This window comes from Neomonachus schauinslandi, chromosome 16 (assembly GCF_002201575.2).
Source record: "Neomonachus schauinslandi chromosome 16, ASM220157v2, whole genome shotgun sequence".
NCBI classification, from domain to species: Eukaryota; Metazoa; Chordata; class Mammalia; order Carnivora; family Phocidae; genus Neomonachus; species Neomonachus schauinslandi.
Genome location: NC_058418.1, coordinates 586031 through 608240, shown reverse-complemented (window position 1 = coordinate 608240; position 22210 = coordinate 586031). Strand labels below are relative to the sequence as shown.

The window sequence follows — 22210 nt, the reverse complement described above, 5'->3', positions numbered from 1 at the left end:
ATTAAATGATAACAACGTCTGGAAATATATGTAAAGTAGCCCACTTGTGTACACAAGAATTGATGGGACAAGAACAGCCCTGAAATGATAAACAATGGTGTTAAACTCGAGAAGGGTTTCATCTGGCTTCATAACATTTTCTTTTCCTTTTTTGTTTGTGTGTATGTAATTATTATTATTATTTTTAATGTAAGCTCTACACCCAACATGCGGCTTGAACTCACAACCCAGACCAAGATGAAGAGTGCTCTGGGTCAGCCAGGTGCCTTTGCATATATTTGAAAGTAGCCGTAACAAAAGATAGACTAATGTCACTGTATCAGCAATTTAATATGTGGAGAAGGATGAATTTTAAAAGGCAGGAGGAAACGTTTGGTTTCAGGGTGTAAGCATGAATCAAAACATCAAAATGTACATTTTAGGGCGCCTGGGTGGCTCAGTTGGTTAAGCGACTGCCTTCGGCTCAGGTCATGATCCTGGAGTCCCGGGATCGAGTCCCGCATCGGGCTCCCTGCTCGGCGGGGAGTCTGCTTCTCCCTCTGACCCTCCCCCCTCTCATGTGCTCTCTCTCATTCTCTCTCTCTCAAATAAATAAATAAAATCTTTAAAAAAAAAATGTACATTTTAAGTATGTGCCATTTAAGTCCATATACCTCCACTGTTTTAAAATCAAATATAAAAACTTCTGACTTCCTAATCATTATACTACCTTTTATTTTTTAAAGATTTTATTTATTTATTTGACAGAGAGAGACACAGTGAGAGAGGGAACACAAGCAGGGGGAGTGGGAGAGGGAGAAGCAGGCTCCCCGCTGAGCAGGGAGCCCGATGCGGGGCTCGATTCCAGGACCCTGGGATCATGACCTGAGCCGAAGGCAGACGCTTAACGACTGAGCCACCCAGGCGCCCCCATTATACTACCTTTTACTATTTTTATGTTCTCGTGTTAATTGCAGCTCTTCTGTCATATGGTAGAAACAGAACACAACTGTGCTACTGCTTCCCAATTCTATTTTCCCAATTGCCCTTCCACTGAAGTTCTAAAATTGGTCATGCTGGTAGTATTTACACCAGGAGGACTGAAAAACAAACACTACAAATCGCAGCTTGATTTATTGTATTGAATATCTATACCTAAGAAAGTGATGGAGAACATATTAGTAATGCAGATAAAACTTAAAAGTATGTGCTATTTGTGGTCACTGAATTGTGTATAGCACAAAGAACATTTTGGAAATATTCTCCCGGTATTCAAAAACAATAATGGCTAACAGCAAACAAGTCACACCACTAAAGAATGAATGAAATTTTTAACATAAATGTTTGTTGTTTCACTCTCTTATTTGCTAACAAAAAGAGAAATAGCCAAAATTCATTTAAAACATAAGCAAGAGATGGAGTGCCTGGCTGGCTCAGTTGATGGAACATGTGACTCTTGATCTTGGGGTTCTGAGTTCAAGCCCCATGTTGGGGATAGAGATTACACAAAACAACAAAACAAAACAAAAGCAGAAGATATGAATAGACATTTTACCAAAGAAGACCTACAGGTGGCAAATAAAGGGAAAAAAATGCTCAACATGGTGAAGTATCAGAGAAATGCAACTAAAACCACAGTGAGATACTGCTACACATTTACTTAAAAGGGTTAAAATTTTAGAAGAATATCCATACCTACTATTGGTTAGGATATGGAAAAACTTCAACTCATACATTGCTGGTAGGAATACAAAAGGGAACAACCATTTTAGATCACAGTTTGAGGTTTCTTAAAAAGTTATATATTCATCTACCCTGTGATTCAGGCATTGGAACCCAAGATATTAACACAAGCTAAATAACATGCATATGAAAAACTGCCTTAAAATCTGTGTAGCAGTATTTCAATAGCCAAAAACTGGAAACAACTCAAATGTCCATAAGCAGATTAACAAATAAACACATAATGGTATATCCACAGAACACCGTATTTTTCAGCAATATAAAAAGCATGGGGGCGCCTGGGTGGCTCAGTCGTTAAGCATCTGCCTTCAGCTCTAGTTGTGATCCTAGGGTCCTGGGACCGAGCCCCGCATCGGGCTCCCTGCTCCGCAGGAAGCCTGCTTCTCCCTCTCCCACTCCCCCTGCTTGTGCTCCCTCTCTCGCTGTCTCTCTCTCTGTCGAATAAATAAATAAAATCTTTCAAAAAAAAAAAGCATGAACTACTCATAGAAACAACCTTAGTGAATCTCAAAATGAATACGCTGCATGAGGGTACTCACGGGAAAAAGAGTAAACACTATGATTTCAATCATAAAATTTTAGGAAAAAACTACTGTAAAGGAAGCTAAATCAATAGCTAACTGGAGAGCAGAAGAAAAGAGATTATAAAAGGGCATGAAGTAGGGGCACCTGGGTGGCTCAGTCGGTTAAGCGACTGCCTTCGGCTCAGCTCATGATCCTGGAGTCCCTGGATCGAGTCCCGCATAGGGCTCTCTGCTCGGCAGGGAGTCTGCTTCTCCCTCTGACCCTCCCCCCTCTCATGTGCTCTCTCTCATTCTCTCTCTCTCAAATAAATAAATAAAATCTTTTAAAAAAAAGGGCATGAAGTAAATATGGGGGTGATGAATAGGTTCATTAATATCGTCATAAAAGTTTCAGGAGTTTATACAAATACCAGAACTTACTGAGTTCCCTTTCCTAGCCCTGGCGCCAGGTGACCCAAGGAGAGCCGTCTCACCCCTGGGCCTCAGTGCTCAGTGTGGCCTCTTACCAGCAGTGACCTCAGAGCACTCATCTCCCTCCTCCAATCTGCTCTTCCTTTGAACTCCCTGGGGGAGTCTTTTTTTTAAGATTTTTTTTATTTATTTGAGAGAGAATGAGAGAGAGCACATGAGAGGGGGGAGGGTCAGAGGGAGAGGCAGACTCCCCGCCGAGCAGGGAGCCCGACGCGGGACTCGATCCCGGGACTCCAGGATCATGACCTGAGCCGAAGGCAGTCGCTTAACTAACCGACTGAGCCACCCAGGCGCCCCTCCCTGGGCGAGTCTTGAAACCTTAATGGAGATCGTGTCCCTCCTTTGGGCAAAACTCTCCTTGGCCTCTGGAGGCCTCTAGACCTGAGGTACGGGACCTCGGCCCGCAGTCCAGGCGTGACCCCGCTCACGCTCTCTGTCTCCCGAGGGCAGAATCCTCCCGCCTCGGCCCCCCTCCAGCCTCGGCCCCGGCCGCCCTCGGCCCGGAGCCCGCTCCCGCACGGGGCCCCGCCCGCCGCCGCCTCCCTGTCCCGGACACCGGGGCCTGGGCCTTCGGGGTCTGGGTGGGGGGACGAGCGCTCACCTGAGCCGGGTCCCTGCGCGCGGCCGCCGCCATCGGACTCGGTGGGCTGAGCGAGGCCGGAGCGGGGCGGACACCCGGACTCGACTGTGTGCGGCGAGGACAGCGCCTCCCCTCGTGCCTTCTCGGTGAGTCACCTCTGTCCCCCGCCGGCGCTCTGCAGGACCCCACCACGAAAGCCCGCTCCCAGAGGGGTCGATATGCGTGGAGAACACAGGAAGTCCCGCCCCTACGAGTCGTGCCTTCCACGGAACCGCCTATTTTCTGAGACTCCACTGGTCACCCACGCTGCCGCTCTGCGCTGAGCATTCTGGGTAATCTAGTTCCCTGGGTCCGCAGGCTCCTAAGCGGGCTGGTTCCTAACTGAATTCTGGTCCAGAGGAGGAAGTTACCAGGAGCTTGGAGAGGCTGACAACTGCTCCAAGAGCAGAGGAGAAGCTTTGCACCTTCCTGAAGGGGCTGTATCAGATTTCTGAGGATTACTGTCTACAACTAATCAAGTGTTTGGAGACATGATTTCCGATTCCCAGAAGCTCAGCATGTGCCTAATGGCTAAAAATATTTCTAGATGCTCTAAAAGGTCACAAATCCAAATGTACGTATTATTCCATAGAGTCATTCAGACACAAAATGCGCTCACTGGAAGCTGAATCTAATGTTAAAGTAAACTAACTGCACACAAGATGATGTCACTCATGCTAAGCCCCATGTCAGCAAACCAAGATAAAACTAAATCTGTGTTTAACTTTCCCAGACACGGAAGGCTTAGATCAACCAGTTAGCACTTGCCTGTCCTGCACAAGTTACCTGACCCCGCTCCAAGACTTTTCTTTGCTCTATTTAAGGAAAGTAACCTTGCCTTAACCAATCAGCATGGAAATGTTGGGATTCCGAGCAAACGGTCAAGAAAGAATTCTTGAACATCTTCAGTGCAAAAAGGCCGTTTTATTAAAGCACAGGGACAAGACCCATGTGCAGAAGGAGCTGCACTGTGATGGTGAGGGGTGGGCGATTATATACTTTCAAGTTGGGAGGGGGTTATGGATAGCACAAACCTCCAAGGTTTTTTGGAAACAAGGTTTCCAGGACCCTGAGGGGGCTAGCTATTGTTAGGAAAAGGTCACTTATTACTGTTTAGCAAAAACTCAGTCATGAGACCCTTCAGATATATATCAGGGGGCCATATGCTTGGAGTATGATTGCTAACATATATCTTGGGGGGTAAAGATAAAGGAAGTTTGCAAAGGAATTTCTATATGTCTAAAGTAGACTCACAGGATCCCAGGGAGTCAGGTTAAGATGGCCTTTTGGTCTTAGCAAAGTGTCAACATCATGGAAGCTGAGCTCCCAGAGGAAGGTACTTTGCCTGTTTCACAGAACTTGTCAATGGGCTATAAGTAGTAAGGAAGTTTTTCTTCTGCCTTTGTTTCCCACATCAATCAGCAAATGCTTAGTATGACTTCTCTGTTCCTGCTCCCTTGTGCATATACAAATCGTTCATTTTGTACAGCTCTCAGGGCGCTTTATCTGCTAGATTGAATGCTGCCTAATTCATGAATTGCCAAGGCAATAAGATCTTTAAAAAATTTACTCAGTTGACGGCGCCTGGTGGCTCAGTCCTTAAGCATCTGCCTTTGGCTCAGGTCATGATCCCGGGATCCTGGGATCGAGCCTCACATCGGGCTCCCTGCTCAGCGGGAAGCCTGCTTCTCCCTCTCCCACTCCCCCTGCTTGTGTTCCCTCTCTCGCTGTGTGTCTGTCAAATAAGTAAAAAAATCTTTAAAAAAAAATTTATTCAGTTGCATTTTGTTTAACAGTAATGATATAGTACAGTATTGTAGCTCAATTGCATCGCTCTGAAGCTTCAGAATCATTTTTGGCAGTCACCTTTGTGTATATTTGGTCAGGAACAAGAGCAAAAATAATCCAGGGCTCCTGGGTGGCTCAGTCGGTTAAGCGACTGCCTTCAGCTCAGGTCATGATCCCAGGGGCCTGGGATCGAGTCCCACATCAGGCTCCCTGCTCTGCGGGGAGCCTGCTTCTCCCTCTCCCACTCCCCCTGCTTGTGTTCCCTCTCTGTCAAATAAATAAATAAAATCTTTTTAAAAAAGTGTCCTGATAGTGCCAGGACAAGGAAGATAGAGGAGGGATGTTGGACCACCCTGAAGGAGGAGTACAAAAATCGATCTCTCTAGTTCCCACAGAAAACGTCTCTCCTGCCTTTAGAGTTAATCGTATACAATTCATTGAGCAACACTTGTATCTGTTGAAAACTCTCATTTTCAACAGATTTTATTTATTATGTCAGAGAGAGAGAGAGAACACAAGCAGAGGGAGCGGCAGGCAGAGGGAGAAGCAGGCTCCCCGCTGAGCAAGGAGCCCGATGTGGGACTCGATCCCAGGACCCCTGGGATCATGACCTGAGCCGAAGGCAGATGCTTAACCAACTGAGCCACCCAGGCGTCCCACTTCATTATTTTTTTTAAAGTAAACTCTACTTCCCCAATATGGGGCTCAAACACATGACCTCAAGATCAAGAGTTGCATACTGTACTGACTGAGCTAGCCCCTCTCTCACTTTATATTCTGACATATATTCAATTCCTTTAGGAATCTGGTATCAATCTCAAAAAGAGAACCAAAAAACTATGCTGTTTGGTACAGAGCAATGGCTACAGTTTTCAAAGGTGAAACACATATGCAAAGGTTGCTCCGAGCACTGAGACATTGAGAATATCTTAAATCCATGATTTCACCTTGGGTGCCTGGGTGGCTCAGTTGGTTAAGCGACTGCCTTCGGCTCAGGTCATGATCCTGGAGTCCCGGGATCGAGTCCCATATCGGGGGGGGGAGTCCTTGCTCAGCAGGGGGTCTGCTTCTCCCTCTGACCCTCCCCCCTCTCATGTGCTCTCTCTCTCTCATTCTCTCTCTCAAATAAATAAATAAAATCTTTAAAAAAAAATCCATGATTTCATCTCTTTGCTGGGAAATTATCGTTTCTCTTGTGATTTCAGGGATTGACATCCATGGGAATTGATATTAACTCAGAAAAAAGTTGTAAAATGCAAATTACAAAGAACTAAATGTCCATGTAGTGATTAAAAACTGGTGACAGAAATAGCTTGGATGAAACATCATGGGTGGTGAAAAAAGGTAAGAGCTCAGAGAAGTTTTAGCAAAAATGTCTGAGAACAGATAGAATTAAACTGAGCACAGGACTAAGATGCTCATTCTGAAGGTTTCATCTCCAAAATGTGAATCTTTTTCATTCTTAAGAACATTAAGCAATACCACCATGTAGGCGTTGCTAAAGAGAACATTTAGAGCAGCCAGAATTATCAAAAAATAAACAGATGCTGAGGTTAGGGCGATAATGATGTGTCAGTATAGGTTCACTAATTGTAACAATGTAGCATTCCTGTGGTGGATACTGATAATTGGGGGAGACTATGCATGTGTAGGTGAAGGGGTGTAGGGAAAAATCTCAGTCCTTTCTGCTCAATTTTGTGTGATCCTAAACTGTTCCAAAGAAATAAACTGTTTAAAAAATGCAGAGGACTGGGGCGCCTGGGTGGCTCAGTCGTTAAGCGTCTGCCTTCGGCTCAGGTCATGATCCCAGCGTCCTGGGATCGAGCCCCGCATCGGGATCCCTGCTTCTCTCTCTCCCACTCCCCCTGCTTGTGTTCCCTCCCTCGCTGTGTCTCTCTCTGTCAAATAAATAAGTAAAATCTTGGGGGAAAAAAAGTTATAAAAAAAAATGCAGAGGACTTTAAACATGTATCTTTTTTTTTATAAACAGGGCAGGAAATAAAGTTACTGACATATTTTCATATAGGAACAGACACTGATCATGGTGAAGCTACATATGTTATTGCTTTGACATTTCAACAAAGGCAAACATTTTACCTAACTATAAAACAGTATTTAATCAAAAACATTAAAACAAAAGCAGTTAGACTCTGAGTACTTGGCAAGTTAGTGACATTTCCACACCAAGAGACACTCATTAGATTTAAAAATATAAACTCTTGACTCTACATCACTAGTGGATTATATCTTAAAGGAAAAAAACCTGAAAATATTCAAACTGTTTTCCATTATCACATTAGTAAACAAATGGCATTGCTATTTTCAATGCTATTGAGAACCAAAGTTTTCATCCCAAGACAAAAAAAATGCAAATATAAGATCAAATAATTAAAACCATGTAATTCTTTTTTTTTTAAAGATTTTATTTATTTGATAGAGAGAGCGACAGCGAGAGAGGGAACACAAGCAGGGGGGAGTGAGAGAGGGAGAAGCAGGCTTCCCGCTGAGCAGGGAGCCCGATGTAGGGCTGGATCCCAGGACCCCGGGATCATGACCTGAGCCGAAGGCAGACGCTTAATGACTGAGCCACCCAGGCACCCCTAAAACCATGTAATTCTAAATCCATTTAGAAAAATCATGATTACTATTCATATGAGATTCATTGAAATGAGAATGCTCTTAGTTCTTTGTAATTTGCATTTTACAACTTTTTTCTGAGTTCTTGGTTGTTTACATCAAATAAATCAATTTTTATTTCCGTTCAGGTTATGATCTCAGGATCATGAGATTGAGCCCCATGTTGGTGTCCATGCTCAGAGAAGAGTCTGCTTGTCCCTGCCCCTCCCCGTCTGCCCCAGTCCACCCTTCCAACCCCACCCCCCAACGCACGCTCTCTCTCTAAAATGAAATCTTTAAAAAAAAAAAGTCTCGGGCGCCTGGGTGGCTCAGTTGGTTAAGCGACTGCCTTCAGCTCGGGTCATGATCCTGGAGTCCCGGGATCGAGTCCCGCATCGGGCTCCCTGCTCGGCAGGGGGTCTGCTTCTCCCTCTCCCACTCCCCGTTTGTGTTCCCTCTCTCGCTGTGTCTTTCTCTGTCAAATAAATAAAATCTTAAAAAAAAAAAAAGTCTCTCCCTCTCCCTCTGTACCACCCCCCGCTCGCACTGTCTCTCTAAAAAATAAAATTTAGGAATATTATTCAGAGGAAGAAAAACACATAAAAATGATTGAAAAAAACTCCAACAAAACTATTTATACACCATATGCACATGCAAGAACCTCAAAATAATTATGCAGTAGGAAAGAAACCACACCACAAAAAATTAAATCGATACAAAATTCTAGAAAAGGCAAATCTATATGGAAATAAATTAAACAAATGGGTTGTCTAGGAAAGGAAAATCATGCAAGACAGCAGGAAAGGTATTATCTAGGGAAGGAGGTAACACTGGGAAGGATAGAGTGGTTCATCACGAGCTCACCATCAGTGGTTCATGATCATGGTTTCACCGGTGTGTGTTCTCACTTTCATCAGCACATCATCAAACCTGCAGGGGTGGTGGGGAAGGTGGTTGTCTCCAAGCCAGGCTGTGTCTGCCTTGTCACATGCAATCCATGGATGGACACCGTGTGACCGTATGTGTGTATCTCAAATACTAGCTTTGGCACATCCCTATCACATGCCTGTCTCACAGGTCTCTATGGAGTACGTGTGTGCGTGTTCCTGCGGCCACACCTGCGGTGGCGTCAGCACCTCTCTTCACCAAGGGACCCTGGTGCTTTACAAATGCAGCTTGTGTCTCGTGTCTGTCACACTTGTTTTCTGTGGACAAGGTGGTATATGTGTCCGTGGGTCCAGGCTGTGTTGAGGAGTGTCCGCATCCCATACCTGTCCTCGGGCTCTCAGTGGGACACCCACAGGTTTGTCAGCACACATCCGTCGTATAGCCAGGGCATATGGTATCTGAAATGCTCGGGTTTCCAGGCTGAGATGAGGTGTTCTAGCAAACACACTGTATGGATTTCCAGGTGTAGCACCCAACACACTTATCTGGGACCACAGCTCTAAGATCCATCTCATTAATACCTAGTTTACAGGAAATATAGGGGAAGGGTAACTAATTAAACTGTATCAGATATGCAAAAGAGACAAATCCAGAAGGTGAGAAACGCTCATGGACAAATGATTCAGGAACTTCAAGGAATGAGTAAGAATTCAAAAGGTGAAAGCATTAGCTATAGTTTAAAAGAGAATTATGAGACAGAACTACTGAAGTCATAGATACATTTTGGAACCTGACTTAGAGAACAAACACATTTTTAGACAACAGAAAAATTGGGCACTGAAAACATTTTATTATGCTTTTAAGTATTTTTGTTTGAGCAAGTTGTTGAGATTACCAAAGAATGAACTTGAAAATGTGTTCCGCAGATTATGTGGTAAGAGACAAGATGTCAAGATTAGAAGCAACACAGCATAGCAATGTGCATAGTAATAAAGAAACAAGAATGACTATGAAATAATAAATGTTTTTTTTTAAAGATTTTATTTATTTATTTGAGAGAGAGAGAATGAGAGACAGAGAGCATGAGAGGGAGAAGGGTCAGAGGGAGAAGCAGACTCCCCGCCGAGCAGGGAGCCCGATGCGGGACTCGATCCTGGGACTCCAGGATCATGACCTGAGCCGAAGGCAGTCGCTTAACCAACTGAGCCACCCAGGCGCCCTGAAATAATAAGTGTTTAAGAACGGATTAAGAAGGGTGCTGGGTGGCTCAGTCAGTTAAGCATCGGCCCTTCAGCTCAGGTCATGATCCCAGGTTCCTGGGATTGAGTCCCACATTGGGCTCTCTGTTCACTGGGGAGTCTGCTTCTCCCTCTGCCCCTCCCCCCAGCTTGTGCTCGCTCACTCACTCTCACTCTCTCTCATATAAATAAAATTAAAGAAAAAAAAAAGAATGGATTAAGAAGGAACTTTTAGTCTCAAGAGTTTATGAATGTATCAAACACAAACATAAATTGTATGCTTTAAATATACATAATTTATTTCAAGAAAACTATATAGTCAATGCTAATTTTTCATGGATTTTGTGTTTATAAATTTACCTACCTGCTAAAAATTGAAACCATAAAATCAACCCACACTTTTACACTCATTCACAGACACATGCAGAGGTACAAAAAATCTGAGTCACCTGATATGCATGAGGTCTACAAGGCCACACTTTGCTTTCTCGTTTCATACTGAAAACAAGTGTTCTCCTCATGATCTATTTATTGCCATGCTTGTGGTTTTTGTTCATGATCTTGTGATCCCAAATGGCCTCCTGCTTAAGTACTGTCTAGTATTCCTAAGCACAAGGAACGTGCCTTAAAGTACATGTTAGGTTAAGTATTGGCCAGGCTAAGTTACAATACTGTTGGCCATGAGTTCAATGTTATTCAATAAAAAATATATACTAAATGAGTTGCATTTAAACAGAAACACATGTAAACCAATGTTATGTATTGACTGATGAAAATGTGACCAGAGGCTCTCAGGAACCTAATTCCTGATTTCCCCAGGAGCAATGGTTCTGTATTCACTAATGCAGTGTTCACAGTGACTTTCTAGAAAATAACTATCATGAATAACACGAATTGATTATACTTCAATAAACCTGTTAAAAAAGCAAAGTAATTCTTGGGCACCTGGGTGGCTCAGACAGTTAAGCGTCTGCCTTTGGCTCAGGTCATGATCTCAGGGTCCTGGGATCGAGTCCCACATCGGGCTCCCTGCTCCTTGGGAGCCTGCTTCTCCCTCTGCCTCTCTCTCTCTCAAGAATAAATAAATAAAATCTTTAAAAAAAAAAAAAAAAGCAAAGTAATTCTAAAATTTGTGACTTCCTAATTATTTTACCTTGTTTTTATATGTTCTTGGGGTTATTCATGGCTACCTATCAATGCAGTGAAAACAGAATGTAATGTGGTACTTTCTTTGTATCTTTGTTCCCCTCTCAGGCTGCCAAAACAAAATACCAGACTAGTTGGCTTAAACAACAGAAATTTATTTTCTCATATTTCTAGAGGTTAGAACTCCAAGACCAAGGTACCATCAGGACTGGTCTGTGGTGAGGCCACTCTTCCAGGCTTACAGACAGCTGTCTTATTACATAGTCTGTCTTCTGTTCATGGGGAGAGAGACAGAGACACAGCATGCGAGAGCATACCTTCTAGTATCTTTTCTTCTAAGGACGCCAGTCACACTGGATTAGGCCCCCATCTTTATTACCTCATTTATCCTCAATTATCTTAGTAAAAGCCACACCTAAATATAGTTACATTGGGGAGCAGGACTTGAACATATGAGTTCTGAGGGGGCACAATGCAGTCTATAATAGACTTACCTGTATTATGGGAAGGGTTTTATTCCTTGTGGACATTCTGATGTTTTAGGAGGTTAGATTTCCCACATTCCCACATTCCCACAATTTCCCACATTCACTACACCCATAAGGTCTTTCTCTAGTGTGCTCTCTCTGATGATTAATGAGGTCAGAGCTCTGGCTAAAGGATTTCCCACATTCACTGCATTCATAAAGCCTTTCTCCAGTATGAACTCTTTGGTGCTTAATGAGGCTAGAGCTGTCACTAAAGGATTTCTGACACTCACTCACTACATTCATAAGGCCTTTCTCCAGTGTGACTTCTCTGGTGTCTAATGAGGCTAGAGCTGTGGCAAAACGATTTCCCACATTCACTGCACTCATAAGGCCTTTCCCTAGTGTGAACTCTCTGGTGTTGAAGGAGCGTGGAGCTATGGCTAAATGATTTCCCACATTCCCCACAATCATAAGGCCTTGCTCCAGTGTGAATTCTCCACTGTGTAATGAGGTAGGATTTGCAGCTAAAGGACTTCCCACATTCGCTACACTCAAATGGCCTCTCTCCAGTGTGAACTCTCTGGTGTTTAATGAGGTTGGACAGGTTGGTAAGTAACTTTCCACAATCATCCCATTTGTGAGATCTTAAACAAGTGTGAACTCTCTGATGCTGAAAGAAACAGTAGCTAGAGATAAAAAACTTACCACATTCACTGCACTCGTAAGCTCTTTCTCCAGCATGAACTCTCCAGTGTTTAATGAGGTGAGAGGTCTGGCTAAAGGATTTCCCACATTTCTCACACTCATAAGGCCTTTCTTATGAGACCAGAGGTGTGGCTGAAGGATTTCCCACATTCACCGCACTCATAAGGCCTTGTTCCAGTATGAATTCTCTGATGAGTAATGAGGTTAGATTTGTAGCTAAAAAATCTCCCACATTCACTGCAGTCATATGGCTTTTCACCAGTGTGAACTTTCCGATGCATAATGAGGTTGTATTTCTTGCTAAATAATTTTCTGCATTCATCAGATTCATGAGGTCTTAGTCCATTGTGAACGCTCTGGTGTTGAATGAGGCCAGAACTTTGCCTAAAGGATTTCCCACATTCCCCACATTTATAAGGCTTTTCTCTAGTGTGACCTCTCAAATGGTCACGGGGGCTACAGCTTTTGCTAAAGGATTTTCCACATTCACCACACCTGTAACATCTTTCCCTCATGAGGAATTGCTGGTGCTGAACAAATGTGTGTTTGGGGTTGAAAGCTTTCATGCAGTCTTCCCTGTTATGACATTTTACACTGTGGAAGGCCACCGCACACTCAGTTCTACTGTTTGACTTCTCCCTGATGTGAGTGACCTGTTGTGGGAGAAAGCCCGGGTTGGCCAGGAAGTCCTTCCTAATTTCTTCATAGGTAAAGGGCTTCTCTGACATATGGAATTTGCATTTCTCCAAAAGCGAGGCTCTGCCCATGTTGCTTCTGAAGTGTTTCTCTTCAATTTGCTGCTTATGGTGCTGATAAAGGTTTGCAGTGACATGAAATCGTTTTCCACATGCCCCACACATGTACAGTTTCTGCTTAGGATGTGTTTCCTGGTGTTCAACCAAAGGTAAAATGTCTCTCAAGATGGTTCCACACATCTCACAGAGGTGTGCCTTCTGGGGAGACATATCTGCTTTGGGAGTCCTGTCCAGTGACAATACTCTTGCAGAAATGCACTGCTCAGAAGATGCAGTCTTATCCTCCACTCCACACCAACAACCTGAAGAAAAGAAACACTGGTAAAGTACATGTTGACTGGTGAGAAGGGGAAACCTCTGGAAAAGTACCTGACAAACCCAGGAATGGGTCAGTAGGACTGTTCTGAAGACCAGAGAGTTGGGTACAGATTGCAGATGGGCTGCTTAGCAGAACTGGGCCTCTAAAGATCACAGGATGTGGAAGGCACCACAAGGTGAAAGATACACCACGGGGTACAATACAGGAGGGAAAGGCACGGTCTGCTACTTGTTCCTCTACAAACAATATTCAGCAGATCTTGTCTTCTGCTGCCGTGGTGGGTTATGTAGAAGAGTGTGTTCGGGCCCATGAAAACATGACTGCAACAGAGCAGCTGGTATTCAATGGCTGTCTAAGAATATGTGCACACATCATCACACATCTGGAAGCCGATGTTGGAGAGCACAGCAGGCAGAGCAATAATGGGTGAGATGTGGAGTTCACCAACATGGGGAATAACCCTGAGTTGGAAGAGTAGAAGTGACAAGCAGCAGAGATGACCAGTTGGCAGTGTCAAGAATGGGAAAGGCACTAATGAGGTTTGGCCACCATTGTCATGACCACCACCAATACCAGGTCATGAAGGTAGAGCCCTCATGAATGAGATCAGTGCCCTTATAAAGGAGGGCTCCCTAGCCCCTTTCACTATGTAAGGACACAGAAAGAACGCAGCAGCTATGAACCAGGAACAGGGCCACCACCAGAACTACACCATGCTGGTGCCTTGATCTGGACTTCCCAGCCTCCAAAAGTGTGAGAAATAAAAATATGTTTAACTAGGGCGCCTGGGTGGCTCAGTTGGTTGAGCGACTGCCTTCGGCTCAGGTCATGATCCTGGAGTCCCGGGATCGAGTCCCGCGTCGGGCTCCCTGCTCGGCGGGGAGTCTGCTTCTCCCTCTGACCCTCCCCCCTCTCATGTGCTCTCTCTCATTCTCTCTCTCTCAAATAAATAAATAAAATCTTTAAAAAAAAATATGTTTAACCATCCAACCATGTTGGTTTGTTACAGCAGCATGAAAAGACAATTCATTTCCATCCTGTGAAGCACCAGGGGTTCTCTACCCCGCCCCCAACATAAGCCAACTACCTGGGACCTGGGCGATACAAGTATTGAGGGGAAGACAAGACAGAAGGGCACCCAGGATTGGCCCGGCACCACTCAGCACATGATATCCTGCAGGAGAGAAAACTACTACAAAGCTTCAGAGGAGGATCTTGAAAGAACAGAGTCTGATCCATGTTAGTGACTACGTCAGTAATGACAATACCCAGCACAGGCTGGCAGGAGGAAATGTCAGCCAGAAAGAGGAAGTCGATCTGGGGCACACAGGGGCCTGGGATCTGGACAAAGTCACCTGGCCAGGGGGAGGGCAAGCAAGCAAGGTAGGAGTCATTAGGATGACTGTGAGATGCCTGACCCTGCATCCTTCCCTGGGAGTCCTGCAGGGAAGCAGGCACTGGGGCTACTCAAGGACAGAAGAGGGCAGTGCAAACACCTCCGCCCAACCAACCACAGCACCTACCCAGGAAACTAAGGAGGCAAGCAAAGCCCATGGTCCTGATGGGAGAAAAACACAGCTGTCCCTCAGGAAAGAAGAAGGACAAAAAGTATCTCAGGACACAGGAGTAGGTTTGAGGGCCTTTCCCAGGGAGGTTATAAGTGCCAAGTTCTCCAGCATCACATCGTGGTACAGACATCTCTGAGCCTCATCAAGGAGACCCCATTCCTCCCAGGAGAAGTACACGGCCACGTCTTCAAAGGTCACAGTGCCCTGCCAGGATGGTGACAGATGAACCACAACAGTCCACTCCTGAGGAGCCCAATACCTTCCCCCACAACATTCCAAGCTCCCCAACTCAGAGGAGAAACTATGCCATGGCACCACTGTGTCTTCATGAGCCCATTAATCATGGGATCCAGACACCAGCAACAAGAGGCAGGTGGACAAATACATATCTGAGCTGCGGGCCTGGCATAGAGGGATCCAGCTGCCCGTGTTACCCTGCTATGGCCAAGGTCTCGATACCAGGTCCTAGAACCATCAGGTATAATCTCTCTCCCAGTGAACATCGTTCTTTAGAGGGCACACCTCTCACATCTCTGGATCCCATAGCCACATGCCCATGGCCACCACCACCTCACTGGCCCAGTCCATGTGACCAGGCATGTCCCTGGACTCTCCACATATTGTTTGTGTTTTATTCAGCATCTCTTCATCCCACTGGTGAGGGTGGAATTCCTACCCTACAGTTATGGAGATGGCCAAACATATGATATCTGACACCGGCCAGATGAGACTACAGCAATTCATTAAGCACATACTCACAGCATGTGAGAGGAGGACATGCCACACCACACAGGGCAACATGAAGCTTGTACTCCAAAAAAAAAAGAATCACCAGGAGCTCTGGGATGTAAGCTTTGTATTATCAAGAAGAAGTTTAACTTGGTTCCCATGAAAAGATGTGACTGGCTTGTTACATAACTCCAAAGATTGATAGGGAACTGAAACCCTCTACAAAGGGATAAACTGCAACTGCTCTGGTCTCCTTGATAAAAAGGAGGTGTTTGGTTGGGAGAGCTTACCTGCAGGAGCAGAGCGGGGAGGGGAATTTGCACCCAAGCCCACCTCGCCATCCCGTTTTCACCACCCATAATGGGCCTTAATTTTAGGCCGACGCTACAACTGGGCAAATGGCATCCAGATTATGCTTGACATATTCAAACAGGATCCAACACTACCTCTTACATCCCATGGTTTCCACTAGTGGTCACAGCACCAAAACCTAAGACGATCTCCCTGCCTGGTTCCATTCCTTGCCTGACTCAGAACAACATGTGGCTCTCAGATACCCAAGGCCCTCTTCCACTTCTGTGCTGCACCTGCTGTCCCCTCAATAGTCACAGCCTTTCTTTGTCCACCTAACCCTCATTCAAAGCTCAGCCCATTGGTCTAGTGACTCTTACAGAGGACCACATATGCTCCTGACCTTACTGTTCAAGATGAATGAACCGCCGCAAGCCCCACCAAAATTCTCATAAAACCCTAGTGTATATATAGAGTGGTGAATAAGCACCTGCTCTAACCTGAGACCTTGCCTCATTTTTTTCTGCCTCTGCATCCAGCTCATGTCCACTCTTCTCCTGGAAGCCTTGGCCACCTGCCAGATAACACTATCTCTGAGGCCCCTCTACCCCTTTCCCCTCCCCCTATCCCCACTGATAACCACTTGCCTCCCTCACCCCTGTTTGTAAAGCTTGATACCATCAGCCAGGTATCCAGGCCAGAGACCCAGGCCTCTACCTCCACCCTCCCCCTCATGGTCCCTTAATAGCTCTACCACCATAACTTGAAGATCACCCCTCCTAAATGTGACCCACATTCATTCACTTGGGCCCACACAGTAGCCACCACATTTTGGATGTTTTCATCCTGAACCACACCCCAGATTTCAGACCTATTTATTTAGCAGCCCGCTTAAACGCCTCCACTTAGTGGTCTCCGAAACATTTCAGACTCTTCGCTGGGTCAAAACACAGCTCCTGGTATCCCCAGTGACTACTACTCCCATAACCAAGTTCCTCGTGAACAATGATGGAGCTTCCATCTCTACTTCTTTTTTTTTTTTTTAAAGATTTTATTTATTTATTTGAGAGAGAGAGAGAGCACATGGGGGGGAGGGTCAGAGGGAGAAGCAGACTCCCCGCCGAGCAGGGAGCCCGATGCGGGACTCCATCCCGGGACTCCAGGATCATGACCTGAGCCGAAGGCAGTCGCTTAACCGACTGAGCCACCCAGGCGCCCCTCCATCCCTACTTCTAAATACCACCTCTGAATCTTGTTTCACACCCTCAGCATTCACATCAGAAAATCTAGTTGCCCCTTTAAAAACACAAGTCCAGAATCCAACCACATCTCAGCTATGATTCTGGTCCACTCACATTCAGCTGGACTTTGGCAACAGCCTCCACCCTGATCTTCCTTCCTCCTCCTCAAGCCCAGTTATTGCCTTCTCTGCACCCAGACAGAGCCTATTAAGACCTTGGTAAGATCGCCTCCCTCTTCTTTTTTTTTTTTTTTTAATATTTTATTTATTTATTTGACAGAGAGAGACACAGCCAGAGAGGGAACACAAGCAGGGGGAGCAGCAGAGGGAGAAGCAGGTTCCCCACCGAGCAGGGAGCCCGATGTGGGGCTCGATCCCAGGACCCCGGGATCATGACCTGAGCCGATGGCAGACGCTTAACGACTGAGCCACCCAGGCACCCCAGATCGCCTCCCTCTTCTGATACAAACTTCCCATTACCTCTAGAGTAGACACCCACGTTTTCAGGCCGCCATTGCAGTCCTGACTCCCATCCCCCTGCTCCTTGCTCCCACCTGAAAGACTTGTGGTTTCCTGAATATTCCGAACATGCTATTATCACCTCTAAGAATTGACACAGCCTGGTATCAATTCTAGGCGTAACCTTTCACACCCATTTACAGTGACTGCCAGAAACAGGCACACTTACCTATAACCCCGGCATGGACCTAGGACCCGACGTTTGGGGTCCCTAGACCCAAGGACTAAGTAAATAGCACTAAGTCCGAAGGCACCACAATGCACAGAACATGTGGTTCAGGGTGAGGGACCGAGCACTTTCCCGTGGTTCCAGGGCCGCTTTTGAAGCCACGGCATGCGGGAAGGCCAGCCTTAGAGGAATGAGTCCACGCAGGGCTTGACGGACTCAGGTCTCCCTGTACCCCTGCCTGGCCCTGATACGGAGGCTGGGGACTTCGTGCTGGCTGCTCAACCTCAGTGCCCAATATCGCCGCTTACCAAACGCCCCTCGGCCCGGAACCCGCTCCCGCACGGGGCCCCCGGCCGCCGCCGCCTCCCTGTCCCGGACACCGGGGCCTGGGCCTTCGGGGTCTGGGTGGGGGGACGAGCGCTCACCTGAGCCGGGTCCCTGCGCGCGGCCGCCGCCGTCGGACCCTGTGGCGGAGCGGGCGCGCGGGCCGGCGATCAAGGCCCCGGCCCCGCCGCGGGACAGCCCGGGCGGCGTCGCCAGCCAAAGCCCGAATCCGTGCGGCGGGGACAGCGTCTCCCCTCGCGCCCTCTCCGTCCCGTCACCTCGGCCCCCACCCGGCGCTCCGAATCCCAGACCCGACTGACAGGACTTCAAGGAAGCCAAAACGATGGACTACTAGAAAGATGCCGGAAGTCCCGCCCGGACGTTTTCTGTCTCAGCCGGAAACGCCGATTTTTTTTTTCCTGCGTCTCGCCCCTCATCGCGCAGCTTTCCGGACAATGTAGTTCTCACAGAGCCACAGGCGCGCGTAAGAGCGCTCACACCTCACCTCCAATCCAAAAGGCCGAACTGCGCCGCGAGGACCTCTGGGAAATGGCGACTCTAGGTGCCAGGACGGAGGAGGGACTTAGCTCCTTCTTAAAGAGGCCGTACTTAGATTTCTGGAGAGTCTGGCTGCAAGGGAGCACCTACGTGGAGATACGTTGTTTTAGAGTCCATGAAGCTCAACATGCTCTCAGAAGCTAAACATATTCTTTCGGATGCTCCCAAAGGCTACAGATTCAAGTGCACAAAATTTTCCAGTTAGTCACAAAATGTGTCTACTGGTAGAGGAAACGAATAAAAATTACCGTATAGTAGGGCGCCTGGGTGGCTCAGTCGGTTAAGCGACTGCCTTCGGCTCAGGTCATGATCCTGGAGTCCTGGGATCGAGTCCCGCATCGGGCTCCCTGCTCGGCAGGGAGTCTGCTTCTCCCTCTGACCCTCCCCCCTCTCATGTGCTCTCTCTCATTCTCTCGCTCTCAAATAAATAAATAAAATCTTTAAAAAATAAAAAAATTTAAAAAAAAGTAAAGAGGCACTGATCCTGGGGGCGGGGGGTCATCAGATATCTCAGAGATTGGTACCACCATCTATCTAGTCAAATAAACTGTAAAGTGAGTCACCCTCCTTGTCATTTTCCTTCCCGTAACCCCACAATATAATCCACTGCCAAGTCCTGTTGATCTTAACTTCCTGTCTCTTGAAAACATCCATTTTTGTCCATTTCCATGGCAACAATCCAGGCTGTCTTCCCTTTGGATTGCTATGCTAACCTCTAGACTGTCACCTTTCTTTGCCCAACTCCAATTCTTTTCCACAGAGCAGCCACACTGCTGTTTTTAAAACACAAATGTGACGTCGCTGCTCTGCTTAAATACTTTAGTGGCTTTCCAGCACTCTCAAAATACAAAATCCCAGGGCGCCTGGGTGGCTCAGTCGGTTAAGCGACTGCCTTCGGCTCAGGTCATGATCCTGGAGTCCCAGGATCGAGTCCCGCATCCCCTGCTCAGCGGGGAGTCTGCTTCTCCCTCTGACCCTCCTCCCTCTCATGCTCTCTGTCTCTCATTCTCTCTCTCTCAAATAAATAAATAAATAAATAAATAAATTACCGTATAGTAACTCAAATGCATGCGCTCTGAAGAATTAGAGCCAGTTTTAGGAACTGAACTGTGTATGTTCAGAGACAAGAAAAATACTCCAGATAGGGGCGTGACAAGAAAGATGGAGGAGGATGTGCTACCCTGAAGCAAGAGTACAAATATGGATCTGTATAACCTGTGATGTGCAATTTGGTGAGCTTTTATCCATTCACATCTCTTTTTTTTTTTTTAGATTTTATTTATTTATTTGACAGAGAGCGAGAACACAAGCAGGGGGGAGTGGGAGAGGGAGAAGCAGGCTTCCCGCCGAGCAGGGAGCCCGATGTGGGACTCGATCCCGGGACTCCAGGATCCATGACCTGAGCCGAAGGCAGACGCTTAACGACTGAGCCACCCAGGCGCCCATAAATAAAATCTTTAAAAAAAAAAAAATGTACATAGAGAATTTCTCAAAACAGACACAAAAATATGACAATAAGTATATATTTAAATATAACCAACTATAAAAAATATATATAACCAATTACATTAAAAGTGTCTATGATTACAAAATACCACAGAAACAGAAATGATGAGCCACAGTTGAGAAGATATGTGAATCACTCATAATTGTTAAAAAGCAGCTATATAAATAATTAATTCATTTAATAAATAAATGAATTCATTTAATAAATGGAGCCCTCATGAATGGGATCAGTGCCCTTATAATCAGAAACAGAGGAGAGAGCTTGCTGCTTCTCTCCCTCCCTCTCCCTACAAATTAGTGAGATAGAAATCATCTCACTCAAAAGTGAAAAACCTTTGTATAGATTGACAAGAATTCCAAAAGGCCAACCATGCCAATAAGAAAAATAATTTTGAAAGTTTAACCTTAAACCAGAGTGACATCAATAAATGGCAGACTCGGAATCTACAGGCCCTTACTATCCTTAAAAACACTGAATAGGGCGCCTGGGTGGCTCAGTTGGTTAAGCGACTGCCTTCGGCTCAGGTCATGATCCTGGAGTCCTAGGATCGAGTCCCGCATCGGGCTCCCTGCTTGGCAGGGAGCCTGCTTCTCCCTCTGACCCTCCCCCCTCTCCTGCTCTCTCTCTCTCTCATTCTCTCTCTCAAATAAATAAATAAATAAAATCTTTAAAAAAAAAAAACCAAACACTGAATAAACAAAACATGCTGATCAAAATAGCTTTACGCATACTTACGCATCAGTTAGAGGTCTATAGAAACCCAGGAAGGAAGGAAAACAGTGGGGCTTGATTGCAGTGTTCTGGCTCGTCTAAAAGCTGACCGGGGGCCCGGTTTCTGCATCGCCTGCTTCGGTGATGATGGGAATGGTGGCAATAGTTTGGAAATCAGGTTGGAGGCAGTAAGGACACTCGCAGATCGCAAACCTTGGGATAGCTGCAGGAAGACAGCAGTCTGGTAGGTGGCTGGGGACAGTTTAGGCAGAGGAATACACCAGAAGAAGCGGGTGTGAGACCATTAGGAAAACTAAGACATGTGTACTGCAGAATTGGGGAACACACACACACAGACACACACCAGGGGAGATGCATGATGCCCGGAAAAGATATGAGAAGGCCTCAAGCTTTCATGCTAGGTTGATTAGTGGAAGTCTTTCCCTGCATGGAGCCAGTCCCTAAAGACTCAGAGAGGTGGCTCTCCAGTTGGCTAAGTCAGAGTCTTATATAATGTAACAATTAAAAGAGCAGCTATTCTATCTCCTCAACCTAATCATGGGAGGGCCATACGTGACATTTCCATATTCACAGAGCCACACTCAAGGGGAAGAAATGATACAGCTATGTACACCAGGGGCAAGAATCTTGGGGGCCATCTGAGTTCCACCTACCACAGTGGTTTCTGCTAAGAGACATCTGCCCACGAAGACTCATGTTCTTCCCTTCCTTGGTTTATTCAAGGTGATAAAAAGCAGTCCAGCCTCTCCATGCTGGTGTCTATATATGGTATATAGTGAGCTGCCCGCAAAACCAACACTGGAATATGTACCAGGCTGGGGGCCAATGACCAGAGAGCCTAGCCACAAACCTTGATGGATTCCAGAGGCACAGAGGTACACTGAACCCTGGCTTCCCCACTTTCTGGGCCCTCACCTAATTTGGAACGCTGGGATATAATTGCTCTGAGAGTTATCAATGATGGAATGGATTTTCACCCTGCTTCCTCTAGTACCAGCTAGCTCCCAGTAAAGTTTTCAGTAGCTGGGCTGGGGCGGGGGCGCCTGGGTGGCGTTTAAGTGTCTGCCTTCAGCTCAGCTCATGATCTCAGGGTCCCAGGATCAAGCCCCGCATCGGGCTCCCTGCTTGGTGGGAAGTCTGCTTCTCCCTCTAGCCCTTCCCTGCTCATGCCTGCATACGCATTCTCTCTCTCTGAAATAAATAAGGTCTTAAAAAAAAAAAAAAGCAATTGCTATAGACTGTGACTCCCTCATCCCCTGCGTTGAAGCCCTAATTCCCAAGGTGATGGCATTTGGAGGTGAGGCCTTGGGGA

At 46.2% G+C, this 22210-nt stretch overlaps 1 protein-coding gene across 1 annotated transcript; it reads right to left on the bottom strand.

The window, feature by feature from the left end:
- Nucleotides 1-11551: 11551 nt before the first annotated feature.
- LOC110581939 (zinc finger protein 154-like) lies at nucleotides 11552-15899 on the bottom strand. Its single transcript, XM_021691866.1, is given in 5 exon segments — nucleotides 11552-11776; nucleotides 11778-12085; nucleotides 12315-12996; nucleotides 14902-15033; nucleotides 15849-15899. Coding segments are annotated over 5 exon segments (1398 nt in total).
- Between the last annotated feature and the right edge of the window lie 6311 nt (nucleotides 15900-22210).